The sequence below is a fragment of the Manis javanica genome, chromosome X (genome assembly GCF_040802235.1).
Source record: "Manis javanica isolate MJ-LG chromosome X, MJ_LKY, whole genome shotgun sequence".
NCBI classification, from domain to species: domain Eukaryota; kingdom Metazoa; phylum Chordata; class Mammalia; order Pholidota; family Manidae; genus Manis; species Manis javanica.
In genome coordinates this window covers 37274487-37291253 of record NC_133174.1, presented here as the reverse complement: position 1 = coordinate 37291253, position 16767 = coordinate 37274487, and the positions used below count along the sequence as shown (strand labels likewise).

At 37.9% G+C, this 16767-nt stretch overlaps 1 protein-coding gene across 1 annotated transcript; it reads left to right on the top strand.

Moving 5' to 3' along the window:
- The first annotated feature begins 3197 nt into the window (after positions 1 to 3197).
- Positions 3198 to 16528, top strand: FUNDC1 (FUN14 domain containing 1). The gene is made up of 5 exons (XM_017677465.3): positions 3198 to 3350; positions 4027 to 4183; positions 7494 to 7569; positions 11894 to 12022; positions 13770 to 16528. The coding sequence occupies exons 1-5, from the start codon at positions 3323 to 3325 to the stop codon at positions 13845 to 13847; spliced, it is 468 nt and encodes a 155-aa protein (XP_017532954.1). The 5' UTR covers positions 3198 to 3322; the 3' UTR covers positions 13848 to 16528.
- The last annotated feature ends 239 nt before the right edge of the window (positions 16529 to 16767 follow it).

Below are 16767 nucleotides of genomic sequence, written 5' to 3'. Positions count from 1 at the left end.
TCTTTGTGGATTGGGAATTTCCTCTGGCTTGAGGATTATTATAATTTTTGTTATTAGGAACCTCCTCTGGTTTGAGGATTATTATAATTTTTATTACCTGTATCAAAATCTTGTTGTATCTTAATTTTTGTTACTATAAATTGTTACCCTCTTTTGCTGTTGTGGAATCTGATTACAGTGCTGCAGCTTTCTCACACAGGGACCATTGTGGAAGATTGAGAGCATGTAGATTGTAAGGCAAGAATCCTGGAGGAGTGGAGTGTGGGTAAATTGGGGTGCCTATGGCCAGGATCCTCACTGAACTTAAACCACCTGATGATGTAAGTGGCCTGTTGCTAGGCTACCACTTCCACACCTTTAGGCAATAAGTTATTATGGCAGTATATAGAGAGCTTGGCCCAGGGCTCTGGGTGGAAGCAGAGACACTAGTGTTCAACCTACTGCTGGGAGAACACGCCAGGTAATAAACCCTTTCACCCCAAAGAAACGTTCTATTGTCATTTCTTTGGTCACATTGCATCTATAGCGAACTTGCTGGGAGCTGAAACCCATTGGCAAGACAGAGGCCAATGATATAACAGAACACAATGAAATGACGAACAAGTGCAGCCTTTATGCATTTTAGATAAACATACATCTGTGAGGAACTGACAGGACAAAGAAGATTTAGGTTCTGTAAGCTTCATTAGTAAAGAATTCGAATGGTCTTTGTGCTGGGGTAGTAAATTAGTAAAAAAGTAACTAGATTTGTTTATGCAACCTTCTCTGCTCTAATTTCCCTGTCTCTGGTTGATAAGGATGCCTTCTATGCTCCAGGTGCAGGGAGGGCACTTTTCACAGGGGACATATATTTTCTGGTTTCAAGGTGAAGGGGACAGAAGGGGGTCAGAGAGAATACCTCATGCTCTTGCCTTTCTCTAGTTTTTTCAATTCAAAGTAATCCATTGTGCAAAAGTGGCACATTTGGGGGCAGCCTGCCCTTGTTCCCTACAAAGGATATAGTCAGATTCAGGTTTTAGAGGGAAAGATGTAGTAACAGAATAGATTGAATCGGGTGGGATTGGGAGCAGCAAGGTAATTCAGACAGCAGCCAATTGAGAGGCCACTGCAATGGTCCAAAGGATGGATGCCGCAGCCTAGGTGTTGCCAGTGCAGGATAAATGACAGATAATGTCGAGTTGTTTTGGAGTTGTTGAATTTGTTAATCATTCAAATGCAGACATCTTGTAGGGAGTGGCAGTTGTTGCCAATTTGGGAGATTAGATTGCCCAGGAAATGTGAAGTGTTCTGTCTGTTGTTTTGTCTGCTTTTTGTTTTTCCCAATTCTGACTACATTGTTTTTAACAAATGAGGTTTCCGAAGATAATGAGGGAAGATGGAGATCAGGAAGGAATAGTTTCATTTTAGCTTCTTTACGGATTAAATAGTAAAATGTTCACAGTTTCATATAAGTTCTCATAAACTATTGGAACACTATCCATTGAAAAATTGGGGACTACCTGCATTATGTTTTGGTATAATTGTAGACAGGGTATCAGTATTCACAATGAAAATGTTTATTAGTGCTGACTAAAAAAAAAACATTATTTAAAATGGGAACTAAAAAGAGAAATCACCCCCTTGGACCCATCAGGAGAGTCATAGCACCTTTTCAAGGCTGTGTATACAATTTACACATTAAACCATCTGTCACTGAGCCAACAAAATGACAGTTTTTTTCACTACTGGGAAAGAAAGATGCTTACTAGAAAAATATATAATCAGCTTCCTTAAGGTAATGGCAAGGGCATATCACCGTAAAAAGGACGGTAAGAGCATTAAAGAGTTTCTTCTCATCCCTCAAGGCCTTTGGAAAAATGATTGCTTTTTAATTTATTTTTGGATATATTTTGGATATGTTTTGGATATAAAGATCTATTCTTTAGCATCTCAAGGGTATGTTTTCTTTCTATTCTCTCCCTAATTTTTCCATAACCATTTGATTGCCTTGACAGGAAAGTGGCTTCTTTCTGTAGTTGGCTTGGCAGAATTGCTAGAAGTATATGAAAGTGTCACTTGGATGTCACTGGCTTAGTCAACCCTCCATTTTGCTCTTCCAATTTGTAATTTTCCTTTCTCTTCTTTCAGTGGCCCCTCTCTTGCCATTTCTCTATTTGTTAGCACCTCATTAGGAGTGGGTGGACAATGGGGAAGAAGGAATGTATGAACTCAAATCTATTAACTTTTGGAAAAATGTCTCATTGAGGACATCTGATGTCCCTTAAAATTGTTTCTGAAAAGTGGAATCTTACACAAAGTAACTGTCCCCAAACTCTAACATTTCCAGCCAGTCATAGAATTGCATTTTGGGGGTCACAGGCTGAAGAACTTTGGTGAGCCAGCCCTTGCTTAAAGCACCAGGATTTTGAAAAGCCAAGTGCAACTACGCACCTCAGAATTTTAAGTAATGCAACCGATACCAGTATTCCTTGATTTTCCATTAAAACGAATACTGAGAGGGTATTTTAATTGTACAGAACACGTGGGTGCAATGTTCACAAGTTTGGGGACTGGCTTATGTGAACCTGAGTTAGCTGCTTGGTGATCAACACGGTTTTCCATTCTACAGACTCCCGTGGGGTTTCTGCGCGAACGACTTGCCCTTGTCCCTCTTGTCAGATTTAAGTAATAAAAATGATGCTAAAAAATTATGTCCCATTGAATAGCTAAGCCTTCCTCTACCTACCTCGGATTCCTGGCAGGAAACGTGTGGAGAGGAAGCGCATAAAAAAAGTTCCAGTTCCCAGCAGCAGTGCGTTAGAAAAATTCTCCATCCGTTGGTGCCTTCGCCTCTTAAAAGTGTGGTTTGAAACTTACTCTTAACTCTTTAGGGATTTTTCTCTCCAGCGCTTAAATTCTGGTACAGTGTTCAAAATGCCAAGCTGGTTTCCACTTTATATCGCCTTGTGACTCCCCCCTCCCGCTCTGAGGCTCTTTAAACAAAAATAACAAAGATTTAAGTTATGGAAATTCTAAGAGGGGTGGGGATGGGGTGGGAAGCCGGGGGTTGACGAGGGAAAGGGACTACAATTCCCCCAAGCCCTCGCGGGGTTGCCCTCCGACCGCTCCCCACTCCGCCCCCAGCCTTGCGCTTGCGCAGAAGATCCTGCGCTGAGAGGAGACGGAGATAGGATTACGCGCCTAGGGGAGGAGAAGGAGGAGGAGGAGGAGGAGGAGGAGGAAAGAGACCATAGACTTCCACCAGGGCCTAGAACGGCTGTTAAATACTAGGGAGAGGAGGGAGGGGCGGGGACCACCTTCAAGGCAGGCCGCTGGCGGTATCATGGCGACCCGGAACCCCCCACCCCAAGGTGAGCGGTCGGGGCCCGAAGTAGTATCTGAGACGCGGCTCAGCTCTCGACCTTGCACCCGGGGTGCCTCTTCCTTCCCTGCTTCAGGGTTCGTGGGGCTCTTTCTTTTTGAGGCACCCCCTGCACACTAGATTCTCCCTACCCCCTCGGCAGAGCGCAGGCGAAGGCCGACGCACGCCCCAGCACATCCCCTCCTTCTACCTTACTTTCATCTCTGGCCCCTCATTTCCATCTTCAAACGTGCTTTTAGTATTGACTCTTAAGTAGTTTCTTGGCGATCCCCTAACCGGTTCTATCAGAGGAGGACCCCCCTCTTTATCCCACTGATGAAAATGGACCTAACTCTGGCGCTGAATCTACTGAGATTTGGGGGTGACCCTTCATGCTGTGACGCTCTGACTTGACCTTGCTGAGATTTGGAGGTGGGGGGTGGCCCCTCACTGCTTTGTAACTCTGACCTGGCGGTGGCCCTTGGGCCTTTGGAAAGGAGATGCTAGGCCCCTTACTTTTGAGGCCCTAGTCGGAGGGATTGAGTTTAAGAAACCCTGATATTTCCATTTGGGCATTTCTAATCATAGGCCAAAAGTAAAGTCAGCTGTAACAGATAAAACATGTATAGGACATTTATGACTTTTGGTTGACCCAAAATTTATTTTTAACATTTTGTATTTTGAAGAATATGAAAGTGATGACGATTCTTACGAAGTACTGGATTTAACTGAGTATGCAAGAAGACACCATTGGTGGAATCGAGTGTTTGGCCACAGTTCCGGACCTATGGTAGAAAAATACTCAGTAGCCACCCAGATTGTAATGGGTGGAGTGACTGGCTGGTGAGAACAACATCCTTTTCATTAAATTTCATTGGGAGGCTGACTGCTTCCCTTTGGTACATGGGCCACTTAGTCTGCACACTCGTCGGTGGCTTTACCTTGTGAATCCAGAAGAGCTCTACTCTTTTCTCTGTGATAGGAGTGATGTAATCTACCCTCCGTGTTGGGTTGTGGTGATCTCCTTCCCCGTGCCCACCACTGTTCCCTCCTTACCCTTTTTTTTTATTCTTGTATTTTACCCCTTCTCAAATTTAGCAAATGTAGTGGGATCTGACTCAGTGATAGTGGGTAAGGAGGAAACCTACAAAAGTTAATTGTATGTAAATAAGTTTTACTTGTTTTAATGCTAATAACTAGAAAAGCCTGTAAAAACTCCCACAGAACTAGTCTCCAGGATTGTCAACCCTTTAGAGAGTCGTGTAACAATTGTCAGTAAAAGTGAATGAGTATGATACAGATGATTTTGTCGACTTTTGTGGGTTAGTTTGGATTATGATAATACTTTGAAGAAGAGTTGTAGAACACTGGGCCCTAGTTTGAATTAAAGGGCTGATTGCTTACTCTAATAATGCTGTGGGTTATATTAAGGAGGAGCAGTGAATAAGCATTAACCTAACCAGTTAACTTTTCAGACCACAGGATAACAATTGCTCCTATAGATTTGATTCTGTTATTCTTGGAGTATAAGTGAGCCAAATAACAAGGGTCAGAAACAAGTCTGACCCTTTATTTTGAAAATGTTCACGACTAGAGAATTTTTGAAGTCAGTGTGGGTACTTAACTTGTGAATAATTGTTTTCTTCCCTTAGATTCTAAGTTAAATTCATGTTACATTAATTTAAATATATATTTAAACTTGTAAGAATTTAGTTTTTGATTTGTGTTTTATATGCACCTTGGAACAGTGGTGCACTCCTCTGTTTATAAATGCCATTTTATGGTAGAAACACTCATTGTGAAGCTTCTGTGACACAGGTGCAGTATTTATTCATGATGTACTTATTAGTGCTGCTTATGAAAAAAGCGTGCCTTTAGAGGGAGATGCCTGGTCAGGGCCCTGTTATTCACATGATTCTCCACAGGCTGGTTGTACTTTGATCTCCATAATTCAAGATTTGGCCTTTTGCTTGATTAAGCTCACAATTTGGTTCCATGGGTGATTGGTTAATGTGAGTCTGGGCCTAAAGCCCCGTTTAAAAGAGACAAATAATTGAACAATGTAATTATCAAATCATCATGTTTTCTGTTTTTGGTCAAACTCCGTGAGAGGAAGACCCATAATCAGCGGAAGCTTGCTTGGAAAGCCAAGAGACAGAGCAGGGGGAGTTAGTAGGTTTATTTTAGAGGCTCATGCCATCAAGCAAAACATAGACCTGCTTGTGGAGCACAACCAGGATATTTTTGAGATCTGGCTTCCGCTTGCCGCCTCTGTTCCTTTTTCTAATACTGTTGCTGACTCCCTCAACACGTGTTTGGATTATAGCCAAGTGTCAGCTCAGAAGCTGTGTAATAGGACAATAATATTACAGAGGTGCTTTGTTGTAATGGCTGGGTTCAGTGTAGTAAATTTTTGTAATTTTCTTAGGGTATAAAAACCAATGTTTTACTGTGGCACGTGTTAAGAAGAATGGTTACTAGGTGTTAACCTAACTGGTTAACAGTTCAGACCAGTTTTCAGGACATGAATGGAAGGCTGAGGAGATGAGATTTATCTGTAGGTAGCTATATGTTTTTGATCATAATAAGGAATTAAAACTACTATCAGGTTGCTAGGAGAGATGGGAGGTGTGAAGAGGGCCCTGAGTGTGGTCTGGCAGCAAGGTAATGATGCCCTTGAGGATGGAAGGAAGACAGTCAAATAATGTTTTGGAGATAGAGTATATAGAATTGGCAATCACTTGGACCCTGGAGGTGAAGAAGGTGGAGTCTGAAATGATCGTGAGGTGGTAAGCCTAGAGGATGGTGCTATCACTTACAAACTAGGACGTTAGCAATAGTTGGTTTGGTTGGAAAGATGATATTTGCTTTGGGACATTTTGAATATGTGGTTCTGGGTGCTAGAGAAGGCCACAATATGACTGGAAATGTAAATTTTCCATTTATGAAGTTGTATTAGTTTCCTAGGTCTGATGTAACAAAAATACCACAAGGCCGTGGCTTAAAACAAGACAAATTTATTCTCTTGCAGGTCTGGAAGCTTGAAGTCTGAAAGGTGTCAGGGTTGGTTCCTTCTTGGAGGCTCAGAGGGAGAATCTGTTCTGTGCCTCTCCTAGCTTCTGGTGGTTGTCAGCAATTCCTGGCATTACTTTGCTTGTAGACCCATCACTCCAATCTCTGCCATCACATTGCCATCTTCCCTCTCTGTGTCTCTGTGACATGTTGGATTAAATCATACTGGCTTTAGGACCCACCCTACTCCAGTATTGCCTCATCTTAACTAATTCTAATATCTGCAGTGACCCTTATTCCAAATGGGGTCACATTCTGAGATTCTGGGAAGGACATGAATTTTGCTAGGGGATACTATTCAACCTAGTACAAAAGGTTAGAGTTAGAAATCTGGGATTCTTTTGCACAGTATGGATCTGGAATACTGAAGGGACTATGAGCTCACTGATGGAGATAATTGATCATAAAAGTAGTATGGGCTGACATTCTCACAGGATAGAAGAGACAAAACAACTTTAATATAGACATAGATACATGTGGGTAAGGAAGCTATTTCATGGCTTTAAATGTGGGCTTAAGTGTAGTCATGAAGGTAGAACTCCAGCTGGACCTTAGAGGGTAGAAAAGCTTTAGATAGGCAGAGCTGGGTAGAATCCCCCAGAAGCAGGGAGATTAATAGCTTGAGCAATGGTGATGACCTGTTTGGAAACTAACTGGGTTGAAGCAGAAGGTTTGGGTAGTAGGGCTGGCCTGGTGTGTGAAACATCTTGACTGTATTAACAAAACGTACCACTTTTTATTATGGGGAATTTCAACTTCTGCAAATGTAGAAGGAATAATCTAATGAACCCCTGAGTACTCAACATTCAATTTCAGTAGCCAGTCTTTTTTCCTATAAATTCCCCAACTCTTCTCTCCATCCCTTATTTCGAAGCATAGTACAGACAATTTAGATTGTGCCCTTTTGACTAGCCTATGTAACTGAAGGGAAACATTACGGGTTTCTGAGCAGGGAAGGGACATAATCAAAAGAAATCAGAAGACATTAAGATTTTATGAGGAAAGCAATGAAAAGGAGAAAAGGGAGAGAGCTTAGTATATCATTGATTGTTCTTATCTTTTGTTATTTCTTTCATTGAAGGTGTGCAGGATTTTTGTTCCAGAAAGTTGGAAAACTTGCAGCAACTGCAGTAGGTGGTGGCTTTCTTCTTCTTCAGGTATGTCAGAGCTTTAGGTCCTTGCTGCTGCTTACATACATATCTCTGAGAAAGCCAAGTGTAGCCATTTCACTGCTGTCCTTTTTAATAGAAGGTGGAATTTTCCTTTTAGACATCAGTTCATGGAAAAACTAAAATGAGTTTTGAAAGTTGGCATCTGTCATGAAAGACAACAGAAATAAGTTGTTTAGGCATATTTTGATCCCAGCTATTAAAAACACAACTATTAAAATTTGAGGTGTCTCATTTTTTGTGACTACTTACCTAAATTGCCCTTAAATCATCTCCCTAGTAAAATAAACACTTCATCAATAATATAATCTGCTCATCCTAACCATTTTACACATATATTTAAAATTCACACAGAGTGTATGAATTCAAAAGGTCTCTTTCCTTTTCTGTTTCCTAGCCATACAGTTTTCCTTCCCAGACGAAATTGCTGTTCGCAATTTCTAACATGTTTTTTAAAACTAGGGAGCCATAATAATGCAGAGGGTGGAAAATTGGGTTTAAAAAAATCATCCATTATCCTATTTCTGAGGCAGGTGGACTTGAAGTTTTAGTTTTGTTCATGTTCCTCTAAGTATAAGGTTTAAAAATGCTTTGCTGTTAGATGATGTTTATCAGGATATTATCTGGCATTTGTGTCTATTTGGCATATATTTTTCCAAAAATATCATTCCCTGAAGATTAAGTATAGTAAATCCCTAAATTGAAAAATCTCTGGGAATGAATGTTAGCAACAGTTTTAAAGATACAGAGAATTGTCAGTTGTACCAGATTTTTAAAATGATTAATGGTCATAGTAACCAGAATCTGACTTCAGCACCTAAGCCATTCATGTAGTAACCAGTGTCATTGACGGAAGTGCAAAGGGACTGGATTCTTATGTGTTAAGTGCAGATTTTGAGTTGTTTACTAAATAGCTTTTTTAAAAATACATGTTTTCTTTCTATTAGTGGCATTTTTAGGAGTAATTGCTTATTGTGGTAAGAGGTAAAAAGAAGTGTGGTTAATCTAAATTTAGTCCTTTGGATGAATATGCCAGCATTTGTACAGAAGAGAATTTTATTTAAGCTCATTTTGACTTGTGTTTATACAGAATCAAGAACATACTTAATTCTATAGCTATTTTGAAAACTCAGTTGTCATTTCTGTTTAGTGGAAAGGGTACTGGACTGAAGCAGTTAACTAAAATGTTCACAGAGTAGAGAGAATTACACATTTCAATTCACTCTGCATGTCAGTTTTTCAAAGTTCCATTTCAGTCTACTCAGTATGCACCATTGAAGTCCACATTTTGGCATTGCCAGCTTCTACCTGGTAGTCCACATATTCTGTGAAGTCACCAAGCAGGAGAACATGGGGTCTGTCTGCATCAAACCAGTTTCTCTCACAAATGTGACTTAACTTGAAAACTCAACTAGAGGGAAACTGAAAGAGGAAATAAGAGTAACAAATGGCTTTTAGGCTAATTGCCTATTATTCTTTAGGCCCACTTCCATATTTTTGTTACCTTTACTTATATTGAAAGATAAATATCAGTCTATTTAGAACTTAAGACTTTTCTGGTAACTTGATATTAAGTTTTCAGTAGATGTTGATCACACTGCCATCTTAAAATAGACAGTAGTATATGAATCTCTCAAGTTTTATTTCTGTTTTTTTGGAGTTATACATGCCTGTAATTCAAAGGGTCAAATACCTGTATGAGGCTTGTTACAGATTAGAGTAATCCTCCTCCTCCCTCACTAGCCCCCCATTTTCCCCCTCCTTGAGGCAACTACTTTGAACTCTTAGCTGATTGTTCAGGTATTTATCTCCTTTTTCCTAAACAAGTTAATTGGACATTTCTTGATCTTTCAGTTTGAGGTATTAACTGTTGGCTTCTCATTATGGAGTATGAGAATTTAGCTATTGTTTATTGAACTTTTCTGCACCCCATCCATCTCAGACGCTTGAATGCTTTCTTCCCCCCACCCCCCTGCCAATCATTTGAGTATTGTTATTTCATAATTGTGTTTGTGTTGCATCATTACCTGGAGTTCACTGAAGTTGAATCTGTAAATTTATGTCTTTAAGCATGTTTGGGAAGGTTTGGGCCATTTCCTTAAAGACATGTCCTCTCCTATATCCCTTTTCTCCTCTTCTGAACATTACATGCATGTTAGACTTTTTGATAATGTTTCAAACTTTTGTTCATTTATTTTTTCAATCTTTTTTTCAGATGTATAATTTCTAGTCATCTAGCTTCAAGTTCATTGACTCTTCTGTCATCTGCCTTCTGCCATTAACAGAAATAAATATAGCCAGTAAATTTATTTCAGATACTGTGTTTTCCAGTTCTAGAATTTCCATTTGGTTCTTTTTATATTTTCTATAGCTCTAGTGAGATTATTTACCTTTTCATTGATTATGATTATAGTTTCTTTACCTCTTTAAGCATAGTTATAACAGCTGCTTTAATATAATTCCAATATCTGGTGTTCTTAGGGTTAGCATCTGTTGATGTTCTTTTGAGACTAGGCTGCATTTTCCTGTTTTGTCCTATATCAAATAACATTGGATTTTATCCTGGGCATTGGGAATGTTATTTTGTAGGGACTCTGGATTCTGCTTTATTCCTGTGAAGAGTATTGATTGATTTCAGCAGGTAGTTAACTTGGTTAGACTCAAATTGCAAACTCTGTTTCACCTGTCGTGGGTAGCATCTCAAATTTCAGTTCATTTCTTTTAGCTTTAGCCAAAATGCTTGATTCTCCATGAATCTTTGGTTCAGGAATTGGGGAGAGGTTATGCATAGAATTTGGAGCTCTCCTCTAGCTCTCTCCTTCTGGCAGCTGTTATTGTCCTGGGCTGTGTCCTCTGGTTCTTCAGGCCAGGAAGATGGCATGTTTTCTATTGAAGTTTTAGCCACCCTGCAACTGCATCTTGCACTCAGGATAAAGCCAGAAAAATGGTCACCTTGTGTTGTATTGGTCCTTTCCTACCAGTTTCAACTCTCCTTAAAATCTTGCTTTTGTTAGTTCCTGTATTTTAACCAGTGTTTGTAGCTGCTGTCTGTGGGAGGGTGCCTAAGGTTCATCACCTCCACGCTTGCAACCTAAATTGACATGTCAGTTGCCACCAGGAAAAATGTTCACTTGCCATTTGATTTGATCACCACTCTGTTTTGGTGAGGCTGGAGTTTGAAGTGATAATAGGTGAACAAATACAGGAAGAAATTCGGATAAATAAATTCTTCTATGAGGTCATTCCCAATGAAAATGGAATTTAAGATTGATTCCCTGTCAACCTATTTATATAAAATCAGATATTTTTATTACTTATTTTGTATGTGGTTCAAAGTGATACCTTAAAAAGATTACAAAGAAAGCATAAGCTTGATTGAAATGATTTATAATAGTACATATAGCTTAATTGTTTACTCCTTGTGTGATTCTTTATATTTCAGTTCTACTGTTTGGAAGGCCTAATATACTGTACTAGTTTACACACACACACACACACTATTGTTCCTGTTCATATTTTGCAGTCTCAGTAGTACCATGTGAGGGTTTTTCTTATGGTTAATAAGTATTTAGTCATAGTTTTATTAAAAGGATTTATAATGTAAAACTCGTATAGAGCATTTTCCTTTATATTCCACTTTGAAAAGCAATTACCTGAAAGTATTCTTAATTTAAGTGTCAGTTTTTAGGCTACTTTAGATTTTAGTGACCTAATGACTGACTGGCTTTTAATCTACTGTAATTAAACATCTATTTAATTAAAAGGCATTTTTTATTAGCTGTATAACTTGGCTAGTCTTTGTGTCTTTTTAGCTAATTTTGAAATTGCAAAAATTGTGATAGCATTATAGTACAATAATAATACAGTGTTTGGAATTTTTTCCATCATGTACTATAGAATTTGGGGCTCTCCTCTAGCTCTCTCCTTCTGGCAGCAAATTTCATCACATCTAACTAAATGGTTATGCTTACTATCCGGTTTTCCTCATGGGCCTGGAGCTGTCTGTGGGTGAGGACTTACGTCTCCCTTGCTCTTGCTTACAGCCTGGGGGACCAGAACAGTGCTTGGCACAGAGTAGACATTCAGTATCTATTAAATGAATAAATTGTGGTGTCGTGTCTGTTTATTTATTTATTGAGTCATATACAATAAAATATCCAAGTTTTAGTGTACAGCTCAATGATAAATTGGGATTTCTCAACTATAAGCTTTACAGATTTCTTGAAACCTAAATGTTTGTATATTCCTGGGTGATAAATTTATCAGCAGTCTAGTTGGTTTAGAATTAACCACTTTTATTACATTTTTGCAGATTGCCAGTCACAGTGGCTATGTGCAGATTGACTGGAAGAGAGTTGAAAAAGATGTAAACAAAGCGAAAAGACAGATTAAGAAACGAGCAAATAAGGCAGCACCTGAAATCAACAATATAATTGAAGAAGTAAGACAATGTACTTCTTTGGCTCCTTTTTTTAAATGGGTCTGGCTTAGCAGAAAATGTAACTAGGGATTATCTTCTTTTAAAAATAAATTAGTATTTTTGGTCCTATCTAGAGTGGTAAGTAAAGTTGGGGATCAAGCTGTTATTTAAAGCAGTCAATTTTTTGTTGTTGTTAATAATAGATTCCCCTGCCCATCTCCCATGTACTTTGATCTGCATGTAAAAGCTGATAACATCATTTTTCCAGAATTTTTCCTCTGCATTTATAAATGTGCACTGTAGGCAATGTGTGGTAAAACTAAAAGTACCTACTTTTTTCTTGAGGTGGAATAGTTTGAAAGTGTTTGTGTATTAAATTAGAGTTATTAATTATTTTTATATATTTTTTGGTTTTCTTTTTGTACTCTGTTTAGAAGTGCGTACTCTCTTGTCTTTTTGTTCCATCCTTTTAATTCCTCCAACTTTTTAGTTTGATACATTTCAAACCAGTTGAAAGAATTGAAACACAAGTACAGTGAATACCCAAATACCTATTCACCTAATTGTTCACATTTTGCAACATTTGCTTTATCTGTATATGTGTGTGATTTATACTTCTTTTTCCAAACTGTTTAAGACATCATGGCTTTTCACTCTTAAATATTTCAGTAGATACCTTCTAAGAGTACACATTCTCCTCTGCAACTACAATTACCCTTATTAGTCCCCCCAAATTTAATATGATACAACAATGTTTCCTAATATACAGTCCATATTAAAAATTTTCTACAAAACATCTTTCATACTGTTTTTTCCCAGTCAAAAATTATATATTGCATTGGTTGTTGTGTGTCTGTGAAGTCTGCCTTGATTTTACATAGTCCCTTCAGCTGCTTTTTTTTTTTCCCCCATCTTTCATGACACTGGCATTTTTGAAGCATCTAGGCAAACTATCCTACAGTCTGGCTTTGTCTAATCCCTTCTTCATGATTTTAATTTGGGTTAAACAATAACACCAGGGTGATATCTTTCTGATCCTGTACCTTTTTTATTGGCTAAATGGACTGTTAATAAATATTTTGCCTGCTGTGGGAATTTATTTACCCTGTGTTAATAACTTGCTGAATAGACTGTTTATGTCTGCCCTAAAAAAGTAGACTTCTTTTCACCTGTGAGATTATTGCTGCCCATGTACCTATTAGTAGCCAAGAAGCTTACCGGGCCTTGCTGGGGGCCCCAGGCTCTTTCAGTTGATAAGGGACAGACCTGGCATCTTGTGTGCTTGTTGGCACCTGCAGTAGTAAATGCACACAAAGTTTTGCTGCATATTTTTTAGTTTGAGGTAAACAGCTAGAAATGTTACCTAGCTCCTGATTCATTAAGAGTGTTTTTAAAAATTTGCATTTTTTTTCTTAATTGTGTAAAATGTGCATAACATAAAATTTTACCATTTTAACTGTTTTTAAGCACACAACTCAGTGGCATTAAGTGCTTTCACACTTTGTACAACCATTACCACTATCCATTTCCAGAACTTTTTCATCATTCCAAAGTAAAACTAACCAGTAAGCAGTAACTCCCACAATTAATCCCTCTCCCCAGCCCTAGGTAGCCTCTGTCCTATTTTTTGTGTCAGTGAATTGACTTTTCATGTAAACAGTCATACAATATTTGTGTTTTTTGGTCTGTATAGTTCATTTAGCCCAATGTGTTTGAGGTTCATGTTGTACCATAATTAAGAGTATTTTTGTTTAAACTTACGTTTCAGGCAACAGAATTTGTCAAACAGAACATTGTGATATCCAGCGGGTTTGTGGGAGGCTTTCTGCTAGGTCTTGCATCTTAAGGATATCAGTGTTATATCACAGTGGAGTCACCTTTGAGAAGTGTGTCAACAAGGTGGTCTCTCAATATTACACACCACCAGAGACTCGAGGGCATCAAGAAACAACTGGCTGGAAAATACCAAGCTCACAGCTTAGCGTTTTGCCATCTGAAGTTTGGCAAACTAATGTCTGCTGTAAAACAACCTATATGGTATGTGTATAATAGTATTCCTGAGCAAAACATGGCTTTCTGTCATTTTTTTAAAATTTGCATTTGTTTAGAAATTAAATTAGTCTATAAAAATATCACCATTGGCTGTAGATACGGGCTGAAAAAAAATATGTTGGATGTACTCCCCAATGAAATATTACCCTTGTTTTATTTAAATATGTTCATTGTGCTCTATAGTATAGTGCCAATAATTAAAAATTTGAATTATAGCTTCAGCATTATGGCTTTTTTTTTTTTTAATGTATGTTGGCAACAAACTGAAGAGCTATAATGCCCTTTTGTGGAAGGATTTAGAAATAATAGAACTATTAAAGATATTAAACAGATTTAATACCAATTTTTAGATTGTTTTTTCCTGCAGGTCTCCCTTTGCTTATACAATGACTGTAGTAAACAGTTTCACAGAAGGCTTTTCTAAGGAACTACTCCATGTCCAAAGCTCTTTTTCTTTTTTTGATGTCTACAGTTATAAAAATACCTTCTTGTATATAAGCATCTAATTTTTTTATTAGTTTATTTATCATGAAAGCTTGAGCAGAACTAAGTATTTTGAGAGTACATATAGTTGGATCATTGATTTTCTTAACCTGGAGCGAAACACCTTTCTCGTTTCTAAAAATCCTAGTTATTACTTTGTCTCCTTCCTCACAAAGAGGTAAAAATCATTTAAAAATACTCAGTAGTATACTATGAATTCACTGTCTCAAGAACCGTGATTTTCTATATAATCAGGAAATTGTAGCTTAAAAAATCGTCTTGATGTAGTGTGAGATGTAAGCGCCAAGACTTTCAGGTTTTCGGTAGCATTGTGTTGGTTGAACGGTAGGCCAGTTGGCTTGTTTCTCAGGGCCACATCACACTCCCTCAGAGGCTCCTTTGCCCAGAGGAGCTTTCTGTATTGTTTGTTTTGTCCATAGAATTCTAAATTGGGATGGGGAGAAAAGCAGAACCTGTGTTGGAGTCCTCAGATTGCAAAGACTGCAGATATTCAGACCACCACCTTTCGATGGGAAGTCCCCATAGTATATTTTGTGTATTCTAAACATAAGGCATTTCATTCTTTCAAGATTGGTTATGGTCTGTGTGCTTTTATTATCACAAAACTCCTTAAAATTGAATGTGGGATTGGTCTTCAGCTTCTTTATTCTCATTGGTGCCTCAGATACAATGCTAAATAAAACTGATTTTCTTACTATGAAGTGATTTTGCTTAAAAATACTCGCTTTTTTCTTCTTTGAGCTTTTCTCTATTTCTGCCTTGCCAAGCTTTTCAGTGCTGTGGAATTAAAAGGGAAAAATACCCTACAATAGGTAGAACTGTGGCTGTGCTTCTGTGTGCCATATCTGTGGGCTGCTTTCATCTGGTAGAGGCAAGCTACTGTGGAGAGCTCTGGTAGCTGGCCCACTTTGTTCATTGTGGAAATATTATAGTGTCTGTTCTACTGGTGATTCACTAGGAAAGTGGGGGCACAAAAATGCATGCCATCAAATAGAGACTAAAGTACTCCTATATGAAAAGTTATATACTAACATAGGAGAACCTGACATATGATTTAGTGACAAATAAGTAGTAGGTATAACTACTTTGAGAGTTCAAACATGATGAAAACTAAAAATGGTAGCACTTCATTTTAGCTATACATTTCCAAGTATCTGTTGATTTGCTGGAAAACAGTTAAAATATACATGCAAAATATTATCAGTGCGCTCCAGACTCTCCTCTCTGTTCTGCCTCATGCCATTTTCCCAGTAGGTATTAAGCCACTTGAGGCCATCGAATGTGTTAATCTCTAACTTGCAGCACACACTCTGTAATACTCTGCTCTCGGTAGGCATTCAGTTAATGTTTTGAATGAGTGGACAAGTAATGGGAAAAGCATACTACTGTGCTAGAGTTGGTGTCAACCTATAGGAAACCTGTGTGTAGCAATCTGGTAAATCTCAGGCTCCATCAGAAATGACTTGGCAGGGCTTGGTTGGAATGAAAAGCCTATAGCTGCTTTTGTCTAAATGGGGATTTTTATGTTTGAGGACATAAGGGCTGTTTGCAAGATTTATTAAAACTGGACTATATGGAATATAGATATTTTGTGGCCTAGGCTTTGGAAGATAGATAGGGACATTTTGACTGATTTTTATTTTTTATTCTTAACAGCCCTCCACAGCCCCTTCACAAAAAAAGATGGCTTTTAATGTATTTTCTTATTTCAAATGCAATATGAATGCAATATGTTCATTACAGAGAATACGACAGCATAAGGAATATATACAAAGTTTGTAATAAGATGTCCTTAAAGGTAATTATTGTCCATATTTTGGTATGTAGCCTTTGGAGTCTTTTCTACCTGTGTATGAACACATGTGTATTTTGTATAAAAACTGAGTATATTTATGATGACAGAAAGATATAAGTGCCCACTCTTATCCCCTTTTATGAGACAACCACTATTAAAAGTTCTTTTTATATGTATATTTTTAGTATATTTATACTTATATTATTTTTATTGCCAAGTTTGGATAGTATATATTGAATGTTCACTCTGAAAGATATGGAATTTTGTACACATCCTCTTTTTTTTTTATTGCTAATTTAATTTTAGCTTTTCTAATAGATGCCTTTATTATTTTAAATACACATTTTCTGTCCTTATTTACCAACTTTAGGTAATAGCCTGCTGTAATAGTAACTTGCTATAATTAAAGATGTAG

Excerpts from the sequence above, each read along its gene's own strand:
- FUNDC1 (XM_017677465.3), top strand. The coding sequence starts at position 3,323 with ATGGCGACCCGGAACCCCCCACCCCAAG. Across the intron at positions 4,184-7,493 it reads ATGGGTGGAGTGACTGGCTG|GTGTGCAGGATTTTTGTTCC; the intron begins GTGAGAACAACA and ends CTTTCATTGAAG. Across the intron at positions 7,570-11,893 it reads GTGGCTTTCTTCTTCTTCAG|ATTGCCAGTCACAGTGGCTA; the intron begins GTATGTCAGAGC and ends ACATTTTTGCAG.